The sequence below is a fragment of the Plutella xylostella genome, chromosome 10 (genome assembly GCF_932276165.1).
Source record: "Plutella xylostella chromosome 10, ilPluXylo3.1, whole genome shotgun sequence".
Taxonomy (NCBI): domain Eukaryota; kingdom Metazoa; phylum Arthropoda; class Insecta; order Lepidoptera; family Plutellidae; genus Plutella; species Plutella xylostella.
Window position 1 is genome coordinate 9,885,429 of NC_063990.1, and position 20,772 is coordinate 9,906,200.

Here is a 20,772-nt window from a genome sequence, read left to right on the forward strand (position 1 = left end):
TATTTAAGTAAGCTATAGTTATGTACCCAGCCGATAGGGCATCAATAGTATCCTAACTAATATTATAAATGCGAAAGTAACTGTGTCTGTCTGTCTGTCTGTCTGTTACTCTTTCACGCCAAAACTACTGAACGGATTTGATTGAAATTTGGTATACATATGGTCTAGACCCTGGGAAAGAACATAGGCTACTTTTTATCCCGGAATTCCCACGGGAAAACTTTTTAAGGCGAAGCGAAGCGCGCGGGAACAGCTAGTCTTCTATAAACGATGCTTGCAGCTTGCAGAAGGGCTGTCTTGAATCTTGATGCAGCACTATCACCACGGCTCCTGTGTGGGATCCAACGAACATAATACTTATGTAAAGCTGCGTACAGACCGGGCCAACGAACGCCAACGGTTATCCCAACGATGGATATTTATCATACATAATACAGGGCAGATTGCAGCAACGAAGGTCAACGAATCCCGTTCGATGGCGTTCGTTGGCCCGGTCTGTACGCGGCTTTAGTGGGATCTATCGCGGGGTATCTCAGAATAACAATTTAAAACCGACACAGAGACGAAATTAAATTTTTTAATGTAACTTTAATCTGTGTTTTTGGCATTGACAATTTGATTTGACATTTGACCTTTTCACTTGACAGGCGAAACACGAAAATAAAATTATTTTGCTTTGGTCAAAATCAAAAGTATTGGTAAAAACCATATGAAAGTGATGCTGTGCATTTCCACAGTAGGTTAAAATCTACTCGTGCCCGTTCCAAAACGTTGTGTGGAGAGAACCTTCACCATGAAAAACGTAGACGAATATGCCTTCGCACCATTAAAGGTGACTGAAGTTAGTTTCCGCGGGGTTGAGGTTCCAGCTCCTCGGAGTGGTCACAGGATTGTTTGTGATCAGAACAAGATGTACTGTTTTGGAGGATACAACCCGACGCTGCCAGAGACTCCCAGAAACAGTCCGGACAGGACGCAAGCTCTCCCTCTGTTCAAGGAAATGTGGACCTTCAACATCACCACCCGCCGCTGGAAGCTACATAGAAACATAGAAAATATGCCGAGCGAACTGGCGTCCAATGCCATGATCCTGTATGGCGGCAAATATATTATGGTGAGTACAAATTCAAAATAGACAATAGAATTATAAAAAAGCGACAACAACAGTACAATGTGGCTGCTGGCTGGCTGAATATTTGTTAAATTGTTTAGTGGGTCATGTTGGGGGCAGTTTCTTTTTACAATACTATTGTACAGTAAATTATTAAGTACAATGCACCTAATAAATAAAAATGTAAAGTAAATGGAAGTGAAAATCTAACACAAGTTTGTTAATGTATTTCAGATCTTTGGAGGAACAGGGGCACCATTTGGCCACAAGTGCAGTAATGATCTCTATGTGTGGTGCACAGACCCACCAGACGATAAGGTGTTTAAAGCTGAAGCCCTCGGTGTGAAGCCCCCTGGAGCCTACGGACAAGCCATCACATGCTACAAAGGACACATGTACACTGTTGGAGGCACTAATGGTTTTGCATACAATAGTGACATATTTAGGTAAGGTTTAGTGGCCTGAACTAATATTTAATTCATTACGGAACAGTGGTAATGTGAAGAGATCCCCTAATCTTGGGGGTAATTTGTCTAATATGTGTTCATGTAATTTCAGGCTGGATCTACGGACGTACACCTGGGATCAAGTATTCATTGCCACTGGACATGAATACGAGCCTATGGGACGGTACCGGCACGAAGTGGTGAAAGTCGATAACAAGCTGCACGTGCTGGGCGGAGGCACTGGGGACTGGGCCTTCGAGCTCATGGACATACCCGTCTTTGACCTGGACACAGCAAAGTGGTCACGCTTAGAGGCCAAGGCAGACACCAGTATGTCAGAACCCTTAGCTCCGTTGGCGAGGAAGTGCCACAGCGCAGTACAAATAGACACTCCAGGTGGAACCGAGGTCTTTGTGGTTGGGGGCACCGATGGAGTTGGAGTTTTTGATGACATATGGAAGTTGAATATGAAAACTTTACAATGGACTGTCATTAGGGATGCTTATCTGCCACACGGCTTGTACTTCCATTCAGCAGCGGTGACCCCTCAGGGATGCATGTATGTGTTTGGCGGTATTTGCCCGAGGGATCCATCTAATAGCCGAACCAACACACTGTTTAAGATGTGGGTGACAATACCAAAGTTGAATGAGATGTGTTGGGAGGCTCTCTTGCATTACTATCCGAATTTGGAGAAGGCGAACCGCGCCCACCTCCGCTCTCTGGGTATCCCCTGTCATTTCTTGGATCGTCTTGAACAATAGCGAACAGTTACTACTTTAACATATTATTATGTATAAAGTTATCTTGAGCTCACGGTGATGCAACCTCTAAACAGACATTGCTATGGTTAACTCTAGTCATTTAAAAGTTTAAATAAAAAACATAATAATAATTATATTATACACCTTTGTAAACATTTAATTGCATTTAAGGAATAGCATTCTATTCCTACCATTTTTGCATTTTATTTACATATCATGCTTGTCTCTTATATACAATCAAGGACATTGTTATACTGTATATAAATAAAATATTGCTGTTAGAATTTACTTAGTTCCCTTTTTGCCCTAATAGATTTTCATGTAATGAAATTAAAGTAGGTAAAGATTGAAAATATAGGGTGTTGTATCACCGTAGGTAGCATTTTGATGTCCCCATGAATTATACATGTTGTAACTGTGTAGTAGGTACCCAACCCTATATAGTGTATTTTTCTGACTGGTGATTCTTTTCCAAGGAAAGGTGTATATTCTATATGCTCATAATTATGTGTTTAATTATTAAATTATGAAATAAATGGATATCTATATGTGTAATATAATTTTACTTTTTTATTCTCATATGAATGAGTTATAACTTATAAATGATAATATGGTGTGCAGTGAAACGTAAAGTCAAAAGATATTGGGATTGACCTTGTAAACTATTTTATTGTTTGAGTGTTTATTCAAGTGCTGCTTTTACGTTATTATATTATATTTGTATTTTGTATCAAAAAAGCGAGGGATTTTCAAAATTTTACTTTTTTGAGCTATTAGGTATTATATTCGGATTTGGACCGTACCCACTTTTGAATAACAGTCACTGTACCGTTGATTTAAAAATCAGTTTACTATGAAATTAAACTTTAATTCCGCAAAAAAATCGCATTCATGCTAACAGGTACTTTTATCCCGGAATTCCCACGGGAAATCTATTTAAAACGAAGCGGAGCTCGAGAGAAACAGCTACTTTTTCAATTAAAGGTCTGGAAATGAATTAATGAATATTAATATTTAAAATATACCTTATTAAAAATACGTAAGTAAGTGAAGGCCGGAATTCGCAATTTTATAAAATAATGATTTGCTAGAAATAACATCGATCTTACTATATTTGTAATTGGCATAGTCCTGCATAGTCCATGTCCTACCAAGAATTCCCTATCATGAGTAATTGCCACTCAATCACGGCGCTACGTGGCCAGGGGTCCGCTTGACCGTGGCCGTGAAGTGATTATGGGGACGCACGCGGGACGACGCGTCAACAAGTAGCGCCGCGCGCTCCCGCGGCTCAGTGTCAGGACTGTGGCGGCCGGCGGGACACGCGCCCACACCTCGCGACTCGGATCCGTGATCCGACTGAGAAACAAACTTTATTCAGATTAGCCGAGATACGCGACAGGTTAACAACTCGCGAATAATTCGCAACAGATATGAATTTCTTAGTTCCGTTTTTCTCTGTGCCAATCAGTGTTTGCGTTCCTCCTGTAAAATGAGTTACGTGCGTTGTCAAGATGAGATCTAACTACCATCAGCGGATTCTGCACTCGTTGGTGTGTGAGTGTTGAATTGTTGATAGACAAGCCATGGAGGGCGAGGATGTGGTGTCGACGACGGAGGCCGGCGCGTACCGGTCTCCAACCCCGGAGCTGTATGTGACTTACACCACCCTGGAGATAATAGTGGCTCTAGTGGCGGTGGTGGGGAACGCTATGGTGATCCATGTCTTCAGGCGGGACCGCCGGCTGCGGCGGCGGACGAACTATTACATAGTGTCGCTGGCGTTAGCTGATCTCCTGGTGGGTCTGCTGGGGATCCCCTTTGCGATCCTGGCGTCGGTGGGCCAGCCCAGGAACCTGCACGCGTGTCTGTTCACGGTGTCGCTGCTGGTGATGCTCTGCACCATCAGCATCTTCTGCCTGGTGGCGGTGTCGGTGGACCGCTACTGGGCCATCCTGCACCCCATGTGCTACTCGAGGAATGTACGCACGAGGACTGCTATTGGTGAGTACTTTTTTACTCCTAATGTACGTTTCCATACGTGGGAGGGCGAAGGATAACGAGGATGAATGGACATGAATTCTCGTTAGGTAGGTGTGTGTTTTAGGTTTAAGTGGCCAAATTCTGTATGACCTCCTCAAAGGTCAGCTCTGTGATTCTACTGAGTAAAATACGCAGTCTTACGTAAATGTAGAGATAGGTCCGTATACATGTTTTTTATCAAAAGCTTTTACATATTAATCTATATCGTGACGTAGAAAGAGGTACCTGTTTTAATCGTTTATTTTAAAAACTTGTCGCAGATAATTTAATTATCACAACACGTGTGGGGTCAACCAGTTTAGTCGCATTCATTAACAAAAACTCGCAGCTCTTTATTATAAACAGGGTGGAATTTATTAGCTATCGACTAGAAGACAGGGCAATAAATTCAGCGTTAGAAAAACACAGTAACAAATCGCAACTAACTAGCCATAACCCAATAGGTAAGCCTTCCACTGTAAAAAAATATTTACTACAATACTACCTAGGTACTACTTGAAGAACCTAGGTTTTCACACAATAAGTTTCTTCCATCATGGTTATCTTTACATAAAACTAGGTAATTCTGTAAATATAGTAATTACTTACCTAGGTAAGCTACGATTTCTTCTGTTTTCATTGTAGAGGTAGGTCATCACCGGAAGTCCTAAATGTCAATGTTAAAATATAATGTGAAAAGGACATTTTACAACGATGTTATTTGTCGGAACTACCTTTTTTTTTTATAATTTATTTTATTATTTCCCAAAAAATACACAATCAATTTTAGATAGTAAATCTCCCAAACTACAATATAGTTTAGCGGGAGAGGACTCGCTAGGTATATAACAATATGCATAATCTTAAGTAGGTATATTTAACTTACACTAAATTACTTATTTCTAATGTAGGTAACATGCCACTAGGTAAGTACTTTTCAATGTTTACATATATTTATAGTGTTATTAACAAAAAAGATTTTAATTTTTCTTTTACAACTTTTTTGGATACATCAGCTTTTAGTGTTAGATCTCTGGGGAGTTCGTTAAAGATTTTAGGCACAATGTACTCTTTGGTCCGGTGGCTAGTACCTGGTGCTTAAATTTATCTAAGTATTAGGTTAGGTACTTACCTATGACTGTAACTGTAAGTGTTCGTATTAGGTGCCTACCTTATGTTAATATCTGACCACCTATGAACACTTCACAATCAACGATTACTGGCGCTACTAAACCCTAAAAGGTAGCTATATCAATACAAGATGACTGCATGCTATCACACTGTTTATCTAATAAGGTATGTGTCGTAAGGCATACTCCTGAAATTTTACGTTATTTTTTATAGATAAAACCGCAGTATAACAAGTTGTTGTACTTAGTAATATATTATTAAACGAATACATATTATTATATTGTTGTAAATAGCCCTACGTTACTATCCCCATAAAATAAATGCAACTACACGCTACACAATTTCACATTACATGCGAAAGTCCATCTATAAAGTCATGATAACGGAAATGGATCATAAATAATGGCTTAATTCGGCATTTAATCGATGAATTATATTTATTTAAGCACAAATCTGTTGAAAAATAGAAATATTTTTCAATCGATATTTAATCTATAAAAAAATAATTAAAAATGATAAAAAGTCTTTGCAAAATCGCACTCTAAGGCACTCTTTATTTTCATAACTTTATACCTACATGGTCTGTATATTGATGTTAACTATTCAACGTAAACCAATGTTTTTAGAGTAGACCTACCGTTATTAGCGTCATCCCGTAACGATTAACATACAAATGATGTTGTGTCTATTTGTATGTCAGTAGCTGGTAAAAAACAAGAAGTGATAGTTTATACGTTTTATTTTTTCTGTGTGACGTAGGTAAGTAGGTATATACATATAAAAGTACCTACTTACTAACATAGCTCAGAGTAAATAATGTATAATTAACCAAATTCAATTACAAGTTCACTTTGTCACTTCTCACTTTTATGAAATTTGCACTTAAGTACTTACACGTATGTACTGAATATAATTTAATAAGTAAGTACCTAATTTATACAATATCCAAGGAGAATGTCGAAGTTCAACGTTACATTTTACCTACATGCTATACCTATAATATGCACCAGGTTCAAAGGTTGGCATTGTTGATTTACAAAGACAAAGTACCTACAATAGTGACTTCAGGACAGAAATTATTGAACTTTGACGGAACTTCAAATCAATAATGAAATTAAAATGGACAACAAGAGATTAGTAGAAGCTAGGGAATGTTGTTGGGAGATAGCAGTGAAAAAATAGTTCAGTCAACTCAGTACCCGTATCATGAAAATTCGAGCTAACGAATAGAATCGAATGCGAGTGCGACTATTGTCAACTTGACAGCACTTTCGAACACTTTTTACCTTTCGAATGAGTTTCGAAAAGAATGACCACAGAGTACATAATATTATCCTGACAATGAACTATGGAATGATAGCTGTTAAACTTTCGCAAATCTGTACACCGCAATACACCGCCATTTTGTTGTTGACAGGTTGACAGCACTTTCGAATAGACTATCGAATAGAATGTGCTGCGTTTTTTCCGGATAGCTCTACACTCCTGAAATAATGTCTTATAAAATGCTGAAGAATTATGGGCACGTTGCACTTTCGTAGGTACTTACATTATTTTTTGGTCGTAAATGGAAATTTTCACCCTCCGAGTGCCTCCGACTGAAACGTAAGCTTTTTTTACATTTGTATGATATTAATGTAAATTAACATTTTCTTACAACAAAATATATGATTTGATTACTTTAAGTATAGGAATCATTAGTTTATTATCTGTTAAATAAATCTATGAAACCTGGTTTCAATAATTAATTATAGTGTGTATGTGTAATTTTCGAGACATGCAGTAGGTAAAACCCCAAGGTGCTTGTAAGATATCACTTTTGGAGATTAGGCCGCCTATTTAAATATTATTATGTTGGGTGTTTTTATCAATGAAGTTATAATGTATTGAATTGTAGTTAATACATTTTCGAAAGTGGCACATCACTTTGTCGCTCATACAAACACTATTCTATGTATGATGGTAGAAATATTGAAGGTCAATAAAACGGAACTCTTTTTGCGCGAGTTTAACTCACACTTGGCCGGGCTTTATAATTTATGTTAGACCATGCCCGCCACTGCTACTGAAGAAGATTGATTGAGGCAAAAATTTGGTAAAAACGAGTTCCAACGTTATTTTCATGCTAATTGGCCATAACTTTGTTTACTAAAACACCGATATAAAATATAACTTTTACAACCGATTTTATACTATAACCTACAGCCGGTTTAGAAAACAATAACCAATTATTAATTTTTTTCTCTATTACAATAAGTACATAATGCAATACACAAATTTCGAATTTATTTTTACTTATTCAAAGAGACGATACTAGTGTGTTTCTTGTCAGTGGCAGCGGCAGCGTGTAGCATTAATTCGAATATAGGAAACCCGAGGGACACAGGAATATTTCTCTTTCTTATTGTATTTCCTGAAAAGTTGGATGAAACGCGGTCCTCACAATGAAGCAGCAATAGCTATTTCATCAACGAGAACGCAAAATGTCAGCACGATGATTTCAACACTCGAGAAGTGTCGATTAAATAGTAATCGATCACTACCCAGAGTCACAGATTGGACGAGCAGTGACTGGACGCTCGCTGGACTAAATAAAATACAAGAGTCACCAACAATCATGTCTGTATGGCTTCACTTTGTACCAAATTAATTTGATGAGAATCCTAGATGTGCTCCATTATGTATTGTGTATCAGAAAAAGGAGAGGGATTTATACACTTTGTATTCTGTAAGTTCCTTTGATTTGATTGGTTAGGTACTAACGTTTGTTCGTTCTAAACAAAACAAATAGGATAAAAAACAGAAATGTTTAAGAATGATAAATTATCCGAATTAATAAATTATTTACAGAAGATTAATCGCAACACTCTACCATTACACATTTTTTAAAACGCATTTTGCGCTTTTTTGTTGTTTATTTTAACAGTTTTTTAACGTTGTTATATCTTTTAGGGCTAAGTTTCGACTCGTAGACTTTATATCCCAATAGGATTAGGTCAGTGACATCAGTTAGGTCTCACGTATTACATACAACTAATATTATTAAACTAATATCATGTAAGTACTTATTAATAAGTATGATAAAATATATTTGTATTATATAATTATTAAAATTTAAAATAGGTGCATTATAATCCACGTATCTGTGCTGTCTATAGATCTACACATAGGTAATTAAGGCAAAAGTTATTATTGTAAGCGGTTATCGACAGGTGGATCTTGATGACTATCGTAAATATGTTTATTCGACTGAGACCTACATTTTGTTATCGAAGCATCAATTTCTAACTACAATTTCACCTATTCTTATGTGTCATGTCATCGATAGATATTGTTTTCAAACTACGAGTAAGTACAGTACTATACTAACTACTAACTACAGTATAATGAGAAGTATTGAGACGTGCTGTTTTTAGGGATAAAACAATTTCAGCTGCATTTTTAAGTTTGACGACATTTGATTATTTGAAATCTTTCGAAGGGTGGCTTGCCCAAAAAGCTAATCAAACTGACATTATAGGTATTACTGCAAAGCAAGACAGTAATTTATTTAATTGCGTTTAAATGTTTGGTGCAAGCCACCCTTAATGTATAAAAAAACGAGCAAAGTGTAAAAACACGAAGTCTCAATATTTCTAACTATTACTGTATAATAAGTTTTGTTTGTTGTTTTACTTTGATGAGTTTCGACGGTTCGTCTGATCTTTTATCTTATTTCGGCAGAATTTAAATGAGGTTTTCGAGTTAGGGAAGGTTTACATACCCACTGAAATGAAAGTAAGTAGTAACTTACATACTTCATTATATCACTAATTAAATTTCCACATTTAGTAAACATAGAATGGCCATGCCATTGTGGCCATTGTGAATTTTATCAGTCGTGTAACAAGCTGTATCCGATTGCCTTGTAAAGTTTAACCTAGTGCATACGTTTTATCTAGTACCTAACTATTCTCGCTATGATATAATAATGTAATACATAATTATGTTTATGAGATTTGCCACTGTCTACTAAACATTTTTTATGAACATACTCCTCTTTCCCGAATATAATTATTAAGAATTAAGATATCCTACCTATTCTACATATTAATATTATACAAGTACCTTATCTTAATTAGCGATGTAACTTAGATACCAAGCTTACCACAAACCTTGGTAGTTGTCACTTTGCGGTCGGACCCAGTTGGTTATATTGTGAGTTCCTGGCGAATACGCAAAAAATATTTCTTACATTCGAAATGGAAATAGAAAATATAAAAAATAGAGCAGCCAGTGAATATTATAAAGTTAAGGGTTTTTATTAATATTTCCAATATTGTGTTTTAACTTAGACTTGAATGAAACGAGTCACTTGTTTCTAAGCAAACTGCTCCGGCCATGAATTGAACCGGACCGGGGACCAGCGATTCAAAAATAAATGTTACAGTTGCACTAAAATTTAAAACGAAGCTAAAACCAAAACTTATTTATTCATCTCAAGTACCTATTAAAAGTAGGTAAGTGAGTACTAAAAGTTGTGCTATTAATTCTAAGCACTTCCCCGGACTGGAACGCCGTCACCGGAAAAGAAATAAAACTTTCTATTGTTCGTAAGTGGTCCAGTTATGGCAACTGTTCTTATCACTTTGTATTGTTTTTTATTGTTAAACTTTCTTCATTAGCCAACGTCCACTGCAGAGTAGTGACATATGCTTCTCACAAAGAGCAGTAGTAGGACAATTATCCAGAAGTCGTCAACCAACCCCATAACGCAATAAAAATTGTGACCATATTGCAATGAATTCTAGCACTAAAATCGAAGCGGTTGATTCATTTGAGAATGAGGCTCTACACAGTGTGTCCTCGGCTTTCCTCATCCAGTTACTACAAGTGTCCGTCTGGTGTCGTCGGTTCTTATAGACGATACTTCAAAACTTTGACCCGCCATGATAGTTCAGAACTTCTTTTTAAAATTTTCCAGGGTACGTTTTTACACGCGAACACTTGCAGAAAATAAAGTTTTGGAGTTCATATATAGGTTTCTTTCAGTTATTCAGGGATTATGAACTTAACAGATTTATCTGAAAGTTAAAAACACGTACTTATTGAATAGCATTCCAGACCAATGTAGCAATTTAGAAACCTCGCTGAAAAGGGTTGTTCTACGTTTCACACGTACCTAAACTTTGTTTCGAAGTTAAATAATTTTCTTCATACACTATACTAGTGTAGAGATCACAGGCACACTTTCATTATTAAGATCCAGTGACAAATGATAGATTAAATTCATCTTTATTTTTTTCTAGCGACTCTTGACATCAAACTGTGTGCGTAGGAGGTTGGATAGACATCTTTTTTGTTGATTAGACTAACTTTTACTCGGAACTCACCGCACCTTACGAACTCCCTCGCTAATTAACAATAACTATGATTGTTCGGGTGACCTTCCTAGGTATTGTCATTTCGCAAATGGTTAAGCACTTATGGCCCTTATGGGGTATGGGTTATAGCCTTGACTTTTACAAGGAAAGCAACTTTTACGATCATACATAGTTGTTATTCGACAGTCGACACTAAGTTAGATGAGCGAACCGCTTAGTCGGATATTTTACGAATTTATTTTTTCCTTTACCCTCTTAAGTAATTGGGTGTATTCGTAATTGACTTTATTAACCTAATTGATTTCGAGAACTTTTTTTTGCCAAAACCCGTATCACGGTCTCTATACTATTTGTAAACCGAATCTTTTTTGATCAAACATGGGTGGTAAATAAATAGGTATTCGACCAAAGTCACTGATTTCACCATTTTACCATTCGAATCTGTACCACACAAAGCTGAACTTATTACACACTGTTCTTTATGGGTCAGGAGTTAAAACAACTTGAAGATCCATGGATTCCTTCTTTACTCTTAATTAGAAAATCAAATTACACTGCGAGAGCTATAACCTACCGGCTCATTTGAATAGTAAATGTTATCTCACAAGACGCTGGCTAGGAAAGCTACTTAGATGTTAAGCTACCACCTACAAGTAGCTTTAAAGTCGTCATAAATCTGAGGGTTAATAAATTCAAGATTTTCTATAAGTATAAGAAATGTTTTTAATAGAAATGATGATGGGCGAGTAATTTGGAACACACGAGGACTATCAACCAAGGAGTTCCAACTACCAAGTAATATATCGTTTGTTTGATTAGTACTTGTGCAAATATAAAACAATTATAGGAAATGGGAACGTTTCCATCAGGAAAGTTAGGGTATTAGGCTTATTAGTAAGTAATTATATTGGTCTAACCAACGCCCACTGACCATAACCAAAGGTCATTAAGGTTATTGTGTCTTCTTAAATAACATAAAAAATGTAGAGACTACCTACTTTTTGAAATTTAAATATAAAGTAGTAGTAAACGCTTTTAGTGATAAGACCGCCTTTTTTGTACCTATGTGTTTGTATACAGGATGTTGCAAAAAGGGTATACTAAGCCGAAACCTACATGTGCAGCATGTTATATCTGAGCCCGAAACTGAAATCAGAATTTGAAAATTCGCGAAAAAAAAAATCATTTTCCATAGAAACTTTGTTGGTCACGTGACTTTTACTATGGAAATAAAATAATTTTTTTTGCTAATTTCTGATTTCAGTTTCGGGCTTAGATATAACATGCTGCACATGTAGGTTTCGGCTTAGTATACCAATTTTGCAACATCCTGTATAAGCTTTATAAAATCTGTTTTTGTGTACAAATAAAGAATATTCTATCTATCTATCTATCTAAAGTAGGTACCTTAAAATTTAGCTTGCTACTACTTTACTGTACTTATAAGGTAATAATTTTATTTTATGAAGTTACAGTTAGAAATTGAGATATACTTCTCACTAACATACCCTTGCAGCTTGCAGTGCAGTGCTTTTGCTACGGCGCGGCGTAGCAAAAAGGTTATAGCTACGACTCGGCGTAGCAAATGGCGTAGCAGTCGTAGTCAATTATTTACTTTTCTGTTTGTGCTGTTTTCATAGTGATTCCTTATTATCTACTTAAATATATATAGGTACTTAAATATCGTCAGAATCGCAAACTTACTTCGTAAGATACTTTTTATAAATTCCCCGATACTTTGTTGTATGTTCTTGCGACGTGCGGATATTAAATGAAACAACTTTTACCACAAGCTTCGCATCGCCTTACAAGGTTTTCCGAAACCAAGAGTTTCCCAAGTTTTTATTCTTCTAAGAGGAGTGTTTTCGATTTTGATAGTTTTGCATGGCTATTTTAACCCCTTAGAGTATAATCTCTCTCTGGCGACTCTCAGCCACATACATTATATGAATAACTTGTTTTAGTTCAGTAGGAATATCTGTAAAGAAGATAATGTTTCACATACAATGAAATGTTTGTATCTTATTATAACTCAAAAGCTTTTACGCAGCGAACGTAAAATGTGTCATAAAAATGTACTTACTCGAAATGAAATGCATTTACAAATACTTACCTAACATTATATTGGCATGCGGTGGCATGCCACATTACTGACGATGACCCTAGTATTGAAACCGAGGAAATTCCCTTCTCCTTATGGTTTCGATGAGAAATCAACAAAGTCGCTAAATATTATTGCCGAGACTTCCCACCCACTGCATACTAATAAGTAAGTACATATGTATATTTAACTTAAAATTGCTGTAATACATTATAATGATCCTTATAATATTAATATTCACTGTACATTCCTTTAAAATAAAATCTACTAACCCCCCCCCCCCCCACATATTATTATCAGTCTATCCGTTCCGGCGATGCGCACCCAGGGCCGCTAGGAAAACAAAAAAGTTTAGGTTTTCTTCTGGCATCTGCATACATTATCTGTCAAAAGTTTCATGATAGTTTTCGCTAGAGGCGCTACTTTGTATGCGAGAAAACGTAAACTTTTATGGTTTTCGACAAACTATCAAACCGGTACTAGACGTACAGACGCACGCATCAAACTTACAAACTCGTCATTTCGTTTCTCAGAGCAGTCGCTCCTACCTGCGCAGTAGTTGTTCAGTCGCCATCACACACAAAGATCGGGAAGTGGTCCGCTCCATATCTCGACAGGATGCGGCACCATTGTGCCGGCGTTGATCTATGATGACTTGATGACATTCGTGATACGGGTCGCGTCAATGGGCAGAGATGACACCGCATTGTGTCTAGAATCTAAGCTCAAATTCTTCATGAATCATGATTCATGACTATAGATTCAAAATTTTGTAACCAAAATTTGCAATAACAAGAAAAAATTCAGCGGAAAAAAACAGTTCAATATTTTTTTAAGGTAATAACATGTTTTCGACTTTTAATTGCTGTTTTTACAGATAAGGTCAAGGTATAAATACAGAAGCCCTTAAAAAGTTTCTAATGAGAACAGGAAAATCTGTAGGAATATAATTCGTCATAATTATTTGATTTCTTTCATAAAGCTTCAGCTAAGTTCATATTATTATGATCTGTCCTGTTTATTTTTTTTATAAATATTATACAAAAAATAGAGTTAGAAAAATAACACGATAATTTGCTGGCCTTGAACGATAAAATATTCTTTTGTGCTCTATCTCAATTTCGCTTGATTATGCGGATCGTATGGCCCTAATGTTCCAATATGTCATTGTCTCGTTCATATTTCCCGCAAGTGGATGTTTTTGTTCAACCCACAGAAGGGCTGTTATCAGTCTGCACGTATATTGTATAAGCGAAAATGAACATTTCATTTATTCGGAATGAAAAGAGTAAAAATGTTCGATACAAATATTTCGGTCCATTTATAAATATTTATGAACTTTTGTGGAAACATTTTGTTCTGCATTAGTTTGCATAAATATTCCTAGACGCAATCCCGTTGGCCGCAACCCGATTCAGTCTACACATGCACGTATTTACAAACAAACCTAACCGCACACACACATAAAAGTCGTTCCCCTAGCCAGTAATTGTGTTGGAGCAAACATTCCCGATGGGGGGCGGCGTGGCGGCGCCAGCGTGTCTGCGTCCCGGCGGGGCGGCGGTGCGGGCCAGTGCGCGCCCCGCCCCGGTCGCGGCACCATGCGCGCCCCCTGGCTGCTGCTCCTGGCGCTCCCGCTGGTCTCCGCGCGCCTCGGCGGCCGCAACGGCGGCGGCAGCGTCGCCCGCAGCGGCGTCTTCCAGCGCTTCTACAGCGCGCCCCCGAGGAACAACGCGCACGTCAGCGCCAGACATGCGCACTACAGCTACCACCCGCCGCAGCAGATCAACTTCATGTGCCGCTTCTGCTCCTCGCACACCGCCTACCCCGTGTTCCACGCGCCGCTGCCCACCTACGTGTACAAGTACCGCGAGTCCGGGGGCCGCCTGGGCGCGCTGCTGGCCGGCCTCGCGCTCTACAACCTGGGTCGCGCCGCCGCCGACCACTTGCACTTCTCGCACTACTACCACCAGCAGAGCGCGGACGAGGACTGCTCGCTGCAGGTGCTCGACCACCAGCACTTCGAGGAGACCCGGGTGCCGTGCTTCATGGTGTCGACCTTCATGGAGCGCGCGGCCGCCGAGCCGCAGGGGCCGCGGCCGCAGGCGAACCAGTTCGACATCACCACCTCCCACATAGACGTCACCTCGTTTGTAAAGACTAATGGTTCGGAGACTCCGTTGGAAGTGACAACCGAGCAGGAGTGCGTGATCTGGCACAACACGAGCCTAACCAAGGAGTCGAACAAAGTGCCGTGTGCGCTGCTGAAGCAGTACGCGGAGACGCTGAAGGCGGGAGGGGTGCCGGTCTACATCTGGCTGCCGGCGACCCTGGCGCTGGTGCTGGGCATCTCCGCCTGCTGTCAGTGCTGCAACCGGAAGAAGCGACTGAAGGAGGAGGCGCCCCTGGCGGAGACCACGGTGCTGGGATACTCCTCCTACTGCCCTTAGTTAAACGTGTTTTATTAGACGAGCTATTGCTTAACGACATGCACGAGTAGGGATCATGACTGCGAGTGTGATTTTAACTTAGCACTTTTATTAGCGAATGCATCTTAATTAGAATAAATGTTAGCTAATGTACGGTGATAGTAATAATGTGTCTTATTATATGCCTATAAGTAGTATACTTACTGAGACAAACGTGTGTGTTCATTAGAGTTTCAGAGATCAGTTGGGATAAAATATAATTAGTCATCTTATTTACTTCCATTGATTTATTTATTTAAATAAAATTATATTTAGTACGTACACGTGCTAGTAATGTAGAGCAAAATATTTTTACATGTCAATAACATGTCCGCAGTGTTATGGTAACCTAGTCAATCTAAACAAAAATATGTGATTTGTACTGGCAAATAGCGATTAAATACTGTGATGTTTGTATGAAATACAGGATATGAGGAATATACACTCCAAACAAAACTAACTGAACCTTGTAATATTTTGCCTATAGCTATTATTCATAAGCTTCTGAAATAAAATGTAACCAAAGAAGTTTTTTCTACTAAAGTGACGCGTTTTTTTACTGTATTGTAACTGCACTATGTAAGCAAAATGCAACTTTAACGGACGACGTCTGGGATGATTCACACTGTTTGATTGACTATATTGTATTTATTTATTTATTTGGTACACAAAACAGAATAAAATCATTACAAATTAAGAATATAAGCATTGAAGAACATAGATCTAGATTTCATTCCAAAGCATGCATACACATAATCATATTAATATAAGGAACATGCTACATAATTAATTTATCATAATATCTATCAAGTGTTCATAATTTCATTCAATAGGTACAAACAATTTTACATAATAATTTACAAACATATTTCAATAATTATAACTTACGATACAATTTAAATTTAATTAAAAATTTTAATCGATATAAAATTTAAAAATGTAATAATACTGACAATATTCTATTCTACTCTATTAAATTAAAAGTAATTTTGAAAAATAAATAATCAAATTGACAAAATTAAATTTATAATGGCGTGCTATTTTGAAAGACTTTGGTTAAGCATCCTTTGAATTTATACCTACGGCAGTCAAAAATATCTATGTCTGGAAATGATTGTATGGTTTCATTATAAACTCTACACATTCTCACTATTGGATTGTAATAGGAAGTGTTGTTAATGTACACCCTCAGGGTAAAAGGTAGGTATTTGCGACATCTATTGCGGGTATTAAAATTGATTAGGGACAACAAGTCGGGACAGTCTATCATGTTGTGTATGATTTTGTATAAATGAATTAGGTCAGATTGTTTTCTGCGGACATCCAAACGCATAATGTTAAATTTATTTAACCTTTGGTCATAGTTAGATAGGGTGCGTCCAAGATTACACCTGTACGACAATATCCTGAGAAATCTCCTTTGTACTCTCTCTATGCTATCGCTATGAACAATGTAAAACGGAGACCATATGATACAACCGTATTCCAGAATACTGCGGACAAGGCTATAATAGAGAGTGACCGAACTATAAGGTTTTTTAAATTCCTTGGTAGACCTAAGCACGAACCCCAATATTCTGTTTGATTTACTAACTATATTTTGATAATGGGGTTTAAATGAAAGTCGTTCATCGAAATAAACACCCAAATCCTTTATAGTGGTTTCACGACCTAGAGTTCGACCTGATAATCTGTAATCATAAAGGATTTTATGATGCTTATTCGTAAACGAGATCACTGAACATTTACCAACATTGAGCTGCATCAAATTATTACTGCACCAATTCGCAATCAGATCAAGATCTTTTTGTAGCAAAATACAGTCACTTGCGTCTTGAATGACTTTGTAGACCTTCAGATCATCAGCATAGAGCAGGCATGGGTTAGATAAGGTTTCAGCAAGGTCATTTATAAAAAGAATAAAAAATAGAGGTCCCAAGTGTGATCCCTGGGGAATTCCAGAAGTGACCTCTATAGGAGAGGATGTGAAACCCCTAACTGCAACCAGCTGAGTTCTCAACTCAAGGTATGATTGCACCCAGCGGTATAAACTACCCTTTACCCCATGAGCTGCGATCTTTCTGCACAAGAGAGCATGGTTTACCTTATCAAAAGCCTTGCTGAAGTCGGTGTAGATGCTATCGACCGGTGTAGATGCTATCGTGTAGTCTTCAGCAATTCAATAGTATACGAAATAAAAACAACCGCCTTTTGGACCTGGTCCTGTCTACACTAACAGATATTAAAGTTTATGGGGCAGATCCAATGACTCGGCTTGACGGTCACCATCCTGCTATAACTTTTGAAATTCCTCAGATAAAAAATTTACCCCCATTATTACCAAATAAATCGAAACGTTATTTGTTCAGTAAATGTAATTACGAAGGGGTAAAAACGTCATTACGTGAGACTGACTGGCAAAACATTCTTTCTTCTTCTGAAGACATAGATGTATGTCTAGATATATTTTATGCAAAACTGTATAGTATAATTAATCAACACACCCCACTGGTTAAAAGCGATTCTCATAGATACCCCATATGGTATAGTGCAAGCCTAAAGAAATGTCTCGCCGAAAAGAACAAATACCATAAACGATTTAAAAAATATAAAAATCCGCGAGACTACGATACGTTTTCTCTTTTACGTGCTAGATGCAAGGCATTAACTACTACCTGCTACAAGGATTTTATAGAGTCAGTTGAAGATGCCTTGGGAGATAATATTAAAACTTTTTGGAATTTTATTAACAATAAAAAAGGACACACTTCTATACCACAGACTATGATGTTTGGAGATAGAATCGCGACTGATGGAAGGGGTATATGTGAGCTGTTCTCCGATTATTTTGCCTCTGTTTATGACAGCTCGCAACCTAGAACATTTGAACCTCTCCCTGATGTTAGTCGAGACACTCTTCATAGTCTTTCAATCACAAAAAATGAAATAGTGAATTATATTAAGCAGTTAAATGTCAACAAAGGTGCGGGTCCAGATAATATTCCACCAGTATTTGTCAAGAATTGCGCTGATGAACTAAGTACTCCACTACAAATAATCTTCAATAAGTCTCTCAAATCCGGACAATTCCCAAAGCTATGGAAAACTGCTCACATTATTCCAATACACAAATCTGGTAGCAAGGCTAACTGTGATCACTATAGACCCATAAGCATACTATCATGTTTGGCAAAATTATTTGAATCAATAGTCTATAGCTCTTTGTATGCACAATTAAAGCCCTACATATCAGATAAACAACATGGCTTTGTCAAAGGTCGTTCAACTATAAGTAATTTGCTGGTGTACAAGAACTTTCTCTGCAACGCTTTTTGACACGGTAGGAAGCAAACAGATGATGACTCATACATACATATTGTATGTATGTATGAGTCATCATCTGTTTGCTTCCTACCTTACCTTATGATTCTGGTGAAACTTTAGCTGAGAATTATTGTAATACTACTAAATAAGCAAACAATATTAAGCAGGTCAATTGATATTGATGTACATACAAATATAGACGTCATTATGTAAGGTACGTAGGTTTTAATTCGATATTTTCCCTCACTTCCTAAGAACGAACATAAACGCCAATTAACTAATTTGTACTTACGAGTATGTCACTGGATTTTTAGTTGCACTTTTTGTTCAGGAATAGGCTGTGAAAAGACTAAAGAGGGGAGGGTATGAGAAGCGGTCACGTGCCCATAGAGCTACCATGCGCTCTTTTCAGAGCCAATTTCTGAACAAAAAGTGCAACTAAAAGTCGATACAGGCGCCGCGCCGCTCCGACGCCATTTGTTAGGGGTTCATTTGTATGCTTTTGTTTTTGCAACTTGTGGCATGAACCCAATGAAATAAAGCCAAGGATTCATTCATGAAAACTGAGTTGGAGAGAAGCAAAGAATCGAAATAAATTTGAGTAAGTATAACACTGTTAATTTAAAACCTACACTAGCTACGTAGAGTGGTATGTAATCTCGTAATATCTACTCATATTTATCGATAGATCTGTAAGTTGTGTACTATAAAAAACTTTTTCTAGCTACATTAACCTACTACAATATTTGAAACCTAGAAATAATGTAGATAATATATAATTCTATCCCTCAAGCTCAGTGATAAAACAAACTCAGCTCTGCCCACTTTTCTCCATTTATAACGTTTTCACGTTGAAATATTAATGGTGCTGATGTGAGAAGGTCTCTCCATTCTTAGTAAATATGTCATCGGTGTGGATATCAAAGTCGTGTACGATTCGTGCCACCGAGAGAGTCGATGTTATTTTAATTGATAAACCGATAAAGTGTCATCGTTTATAATATTTGAAAAAGACAATCTCTTCTGATTTTTGTCAGTCAGTTCTATTTTCACGTAGTATTCAATGACAAAGAACAACGCGGTCTCGGTTGTACCCTCTTCAATGATGATTCTTATTTCAAAATAAAAAATATGATTGTAACGTGTATCCTTTCCAAATTCTATAAAATAATATTTTTTTTGATGTTTTAAAATTGAGTAACATAATTCACGAATTTTTGATAGCCAATTAGCAGAGCAACCCGATTCTGCCATGAAAGTAGGCACCCATCTGTTATTTAAGTGCTGTAGACATTGTTTGTGGGCACTGCGGTGTCCTAATAAACTGTCAGGAAAGCCGAGCCTTGACTGTGGTTTAATGAGAACAAGAACAAGGTACAAGGTACAACTATGGAATAGTTAATCAACTAACTAAAAACTTCGTGAAGAAAATTATCTAGTATAATGATATAGTATGATATATCTAGTACGTCTGAAAAATACTTTTATTTTTTTGGTAGAAAAGTAGTATAAAACTAGTTAAAAACCTCACTATATATATTTACTGGGGTGTACAAAAATCCATAAGGGCCAATTTCCAACCCGATATAAAAACGTAAGATAGATTTCCGCCGGCTACGGGAAATTTGACATGAAAAATGATGTATTATGTGATCCTGAATATGGTTAGATGATGAATATCCGTTTTGATGTCACTCGTTTATTGTAAATATGAGACGTCGAAACAATGAGTACAGTCAAAATCTGTCTATCTACTAATAAAACCTATTCCAGCTCAGTCAGTAGGTATAGAGTCAAAGCAAGACAGCAATAGATTTAATTTTGTTTAAATATTTGTTGAAAGTCACCCTAAATGCTAAGTAATCGCTGCACAAGTTATTGTGAATTTAGTCTAGCCAGTGCTTGCCTAAACTAAAGCTTATTTTTTGTTATCGGGTGATCAGGCTCAAAGTGATATCGGTAATCGTAGCTTCTAATCTCTGATTGGTGCGCGGTGTATTATTTGATGATTCACGAAAAATCAGGCCCCGGATTCATGAGCT

The 20,772-nt window shown here is 37.3% G+C and overlaps 2 protein-coding genes across 2 annotated transcripts in view; both read left to right on the plus strand.

Moving 5' to 3' along the window:
• Positions 1 to 634: 634 nt before the first annotated feature.
• LOC105386725 (kelch domain-containing protein 10 homolog) lies at positions 635 to 2,881 on the plus strand. Its single transcript, XM_011557342.3, has 3 exons — positions 635 to 1,114; positions 1,346 to 1,557; positions 1,670 to 2,881. Exons 1-3 carry the CDS (start codon positions 794 to 796, stop codon positions 2,319 to 2,321), a joined length of 1,185 nt encoding a protein of 394 aa, XP_011555644.3. The 5' UTR covers positions 635 to 793; the 3' UTR covers positions 2,322 to 2,881.
• Positions 2,882 to 3,474: 593 nt separating this feature from the next.
• LOC105386685 (adenosine receptor A2b) overlaps positions 3,475 to 20,772 on the plus strand; it is a 54,078-nt gene continuing 36,780 nt past the window's right edge. Inside the window, exon 1 of the mRNA XM_038117501.2 lies at positions 3,475 to 4,325. Coding sequence (XP_037973429.2) covers positions 3,908 to 4,325 — 418 coding nt within the window. The 5' untranslated portion in view covers positions 3,475 to 3,907. The remainder of the gene's footprint in view (positions 4,326 to 20,772) is intronic.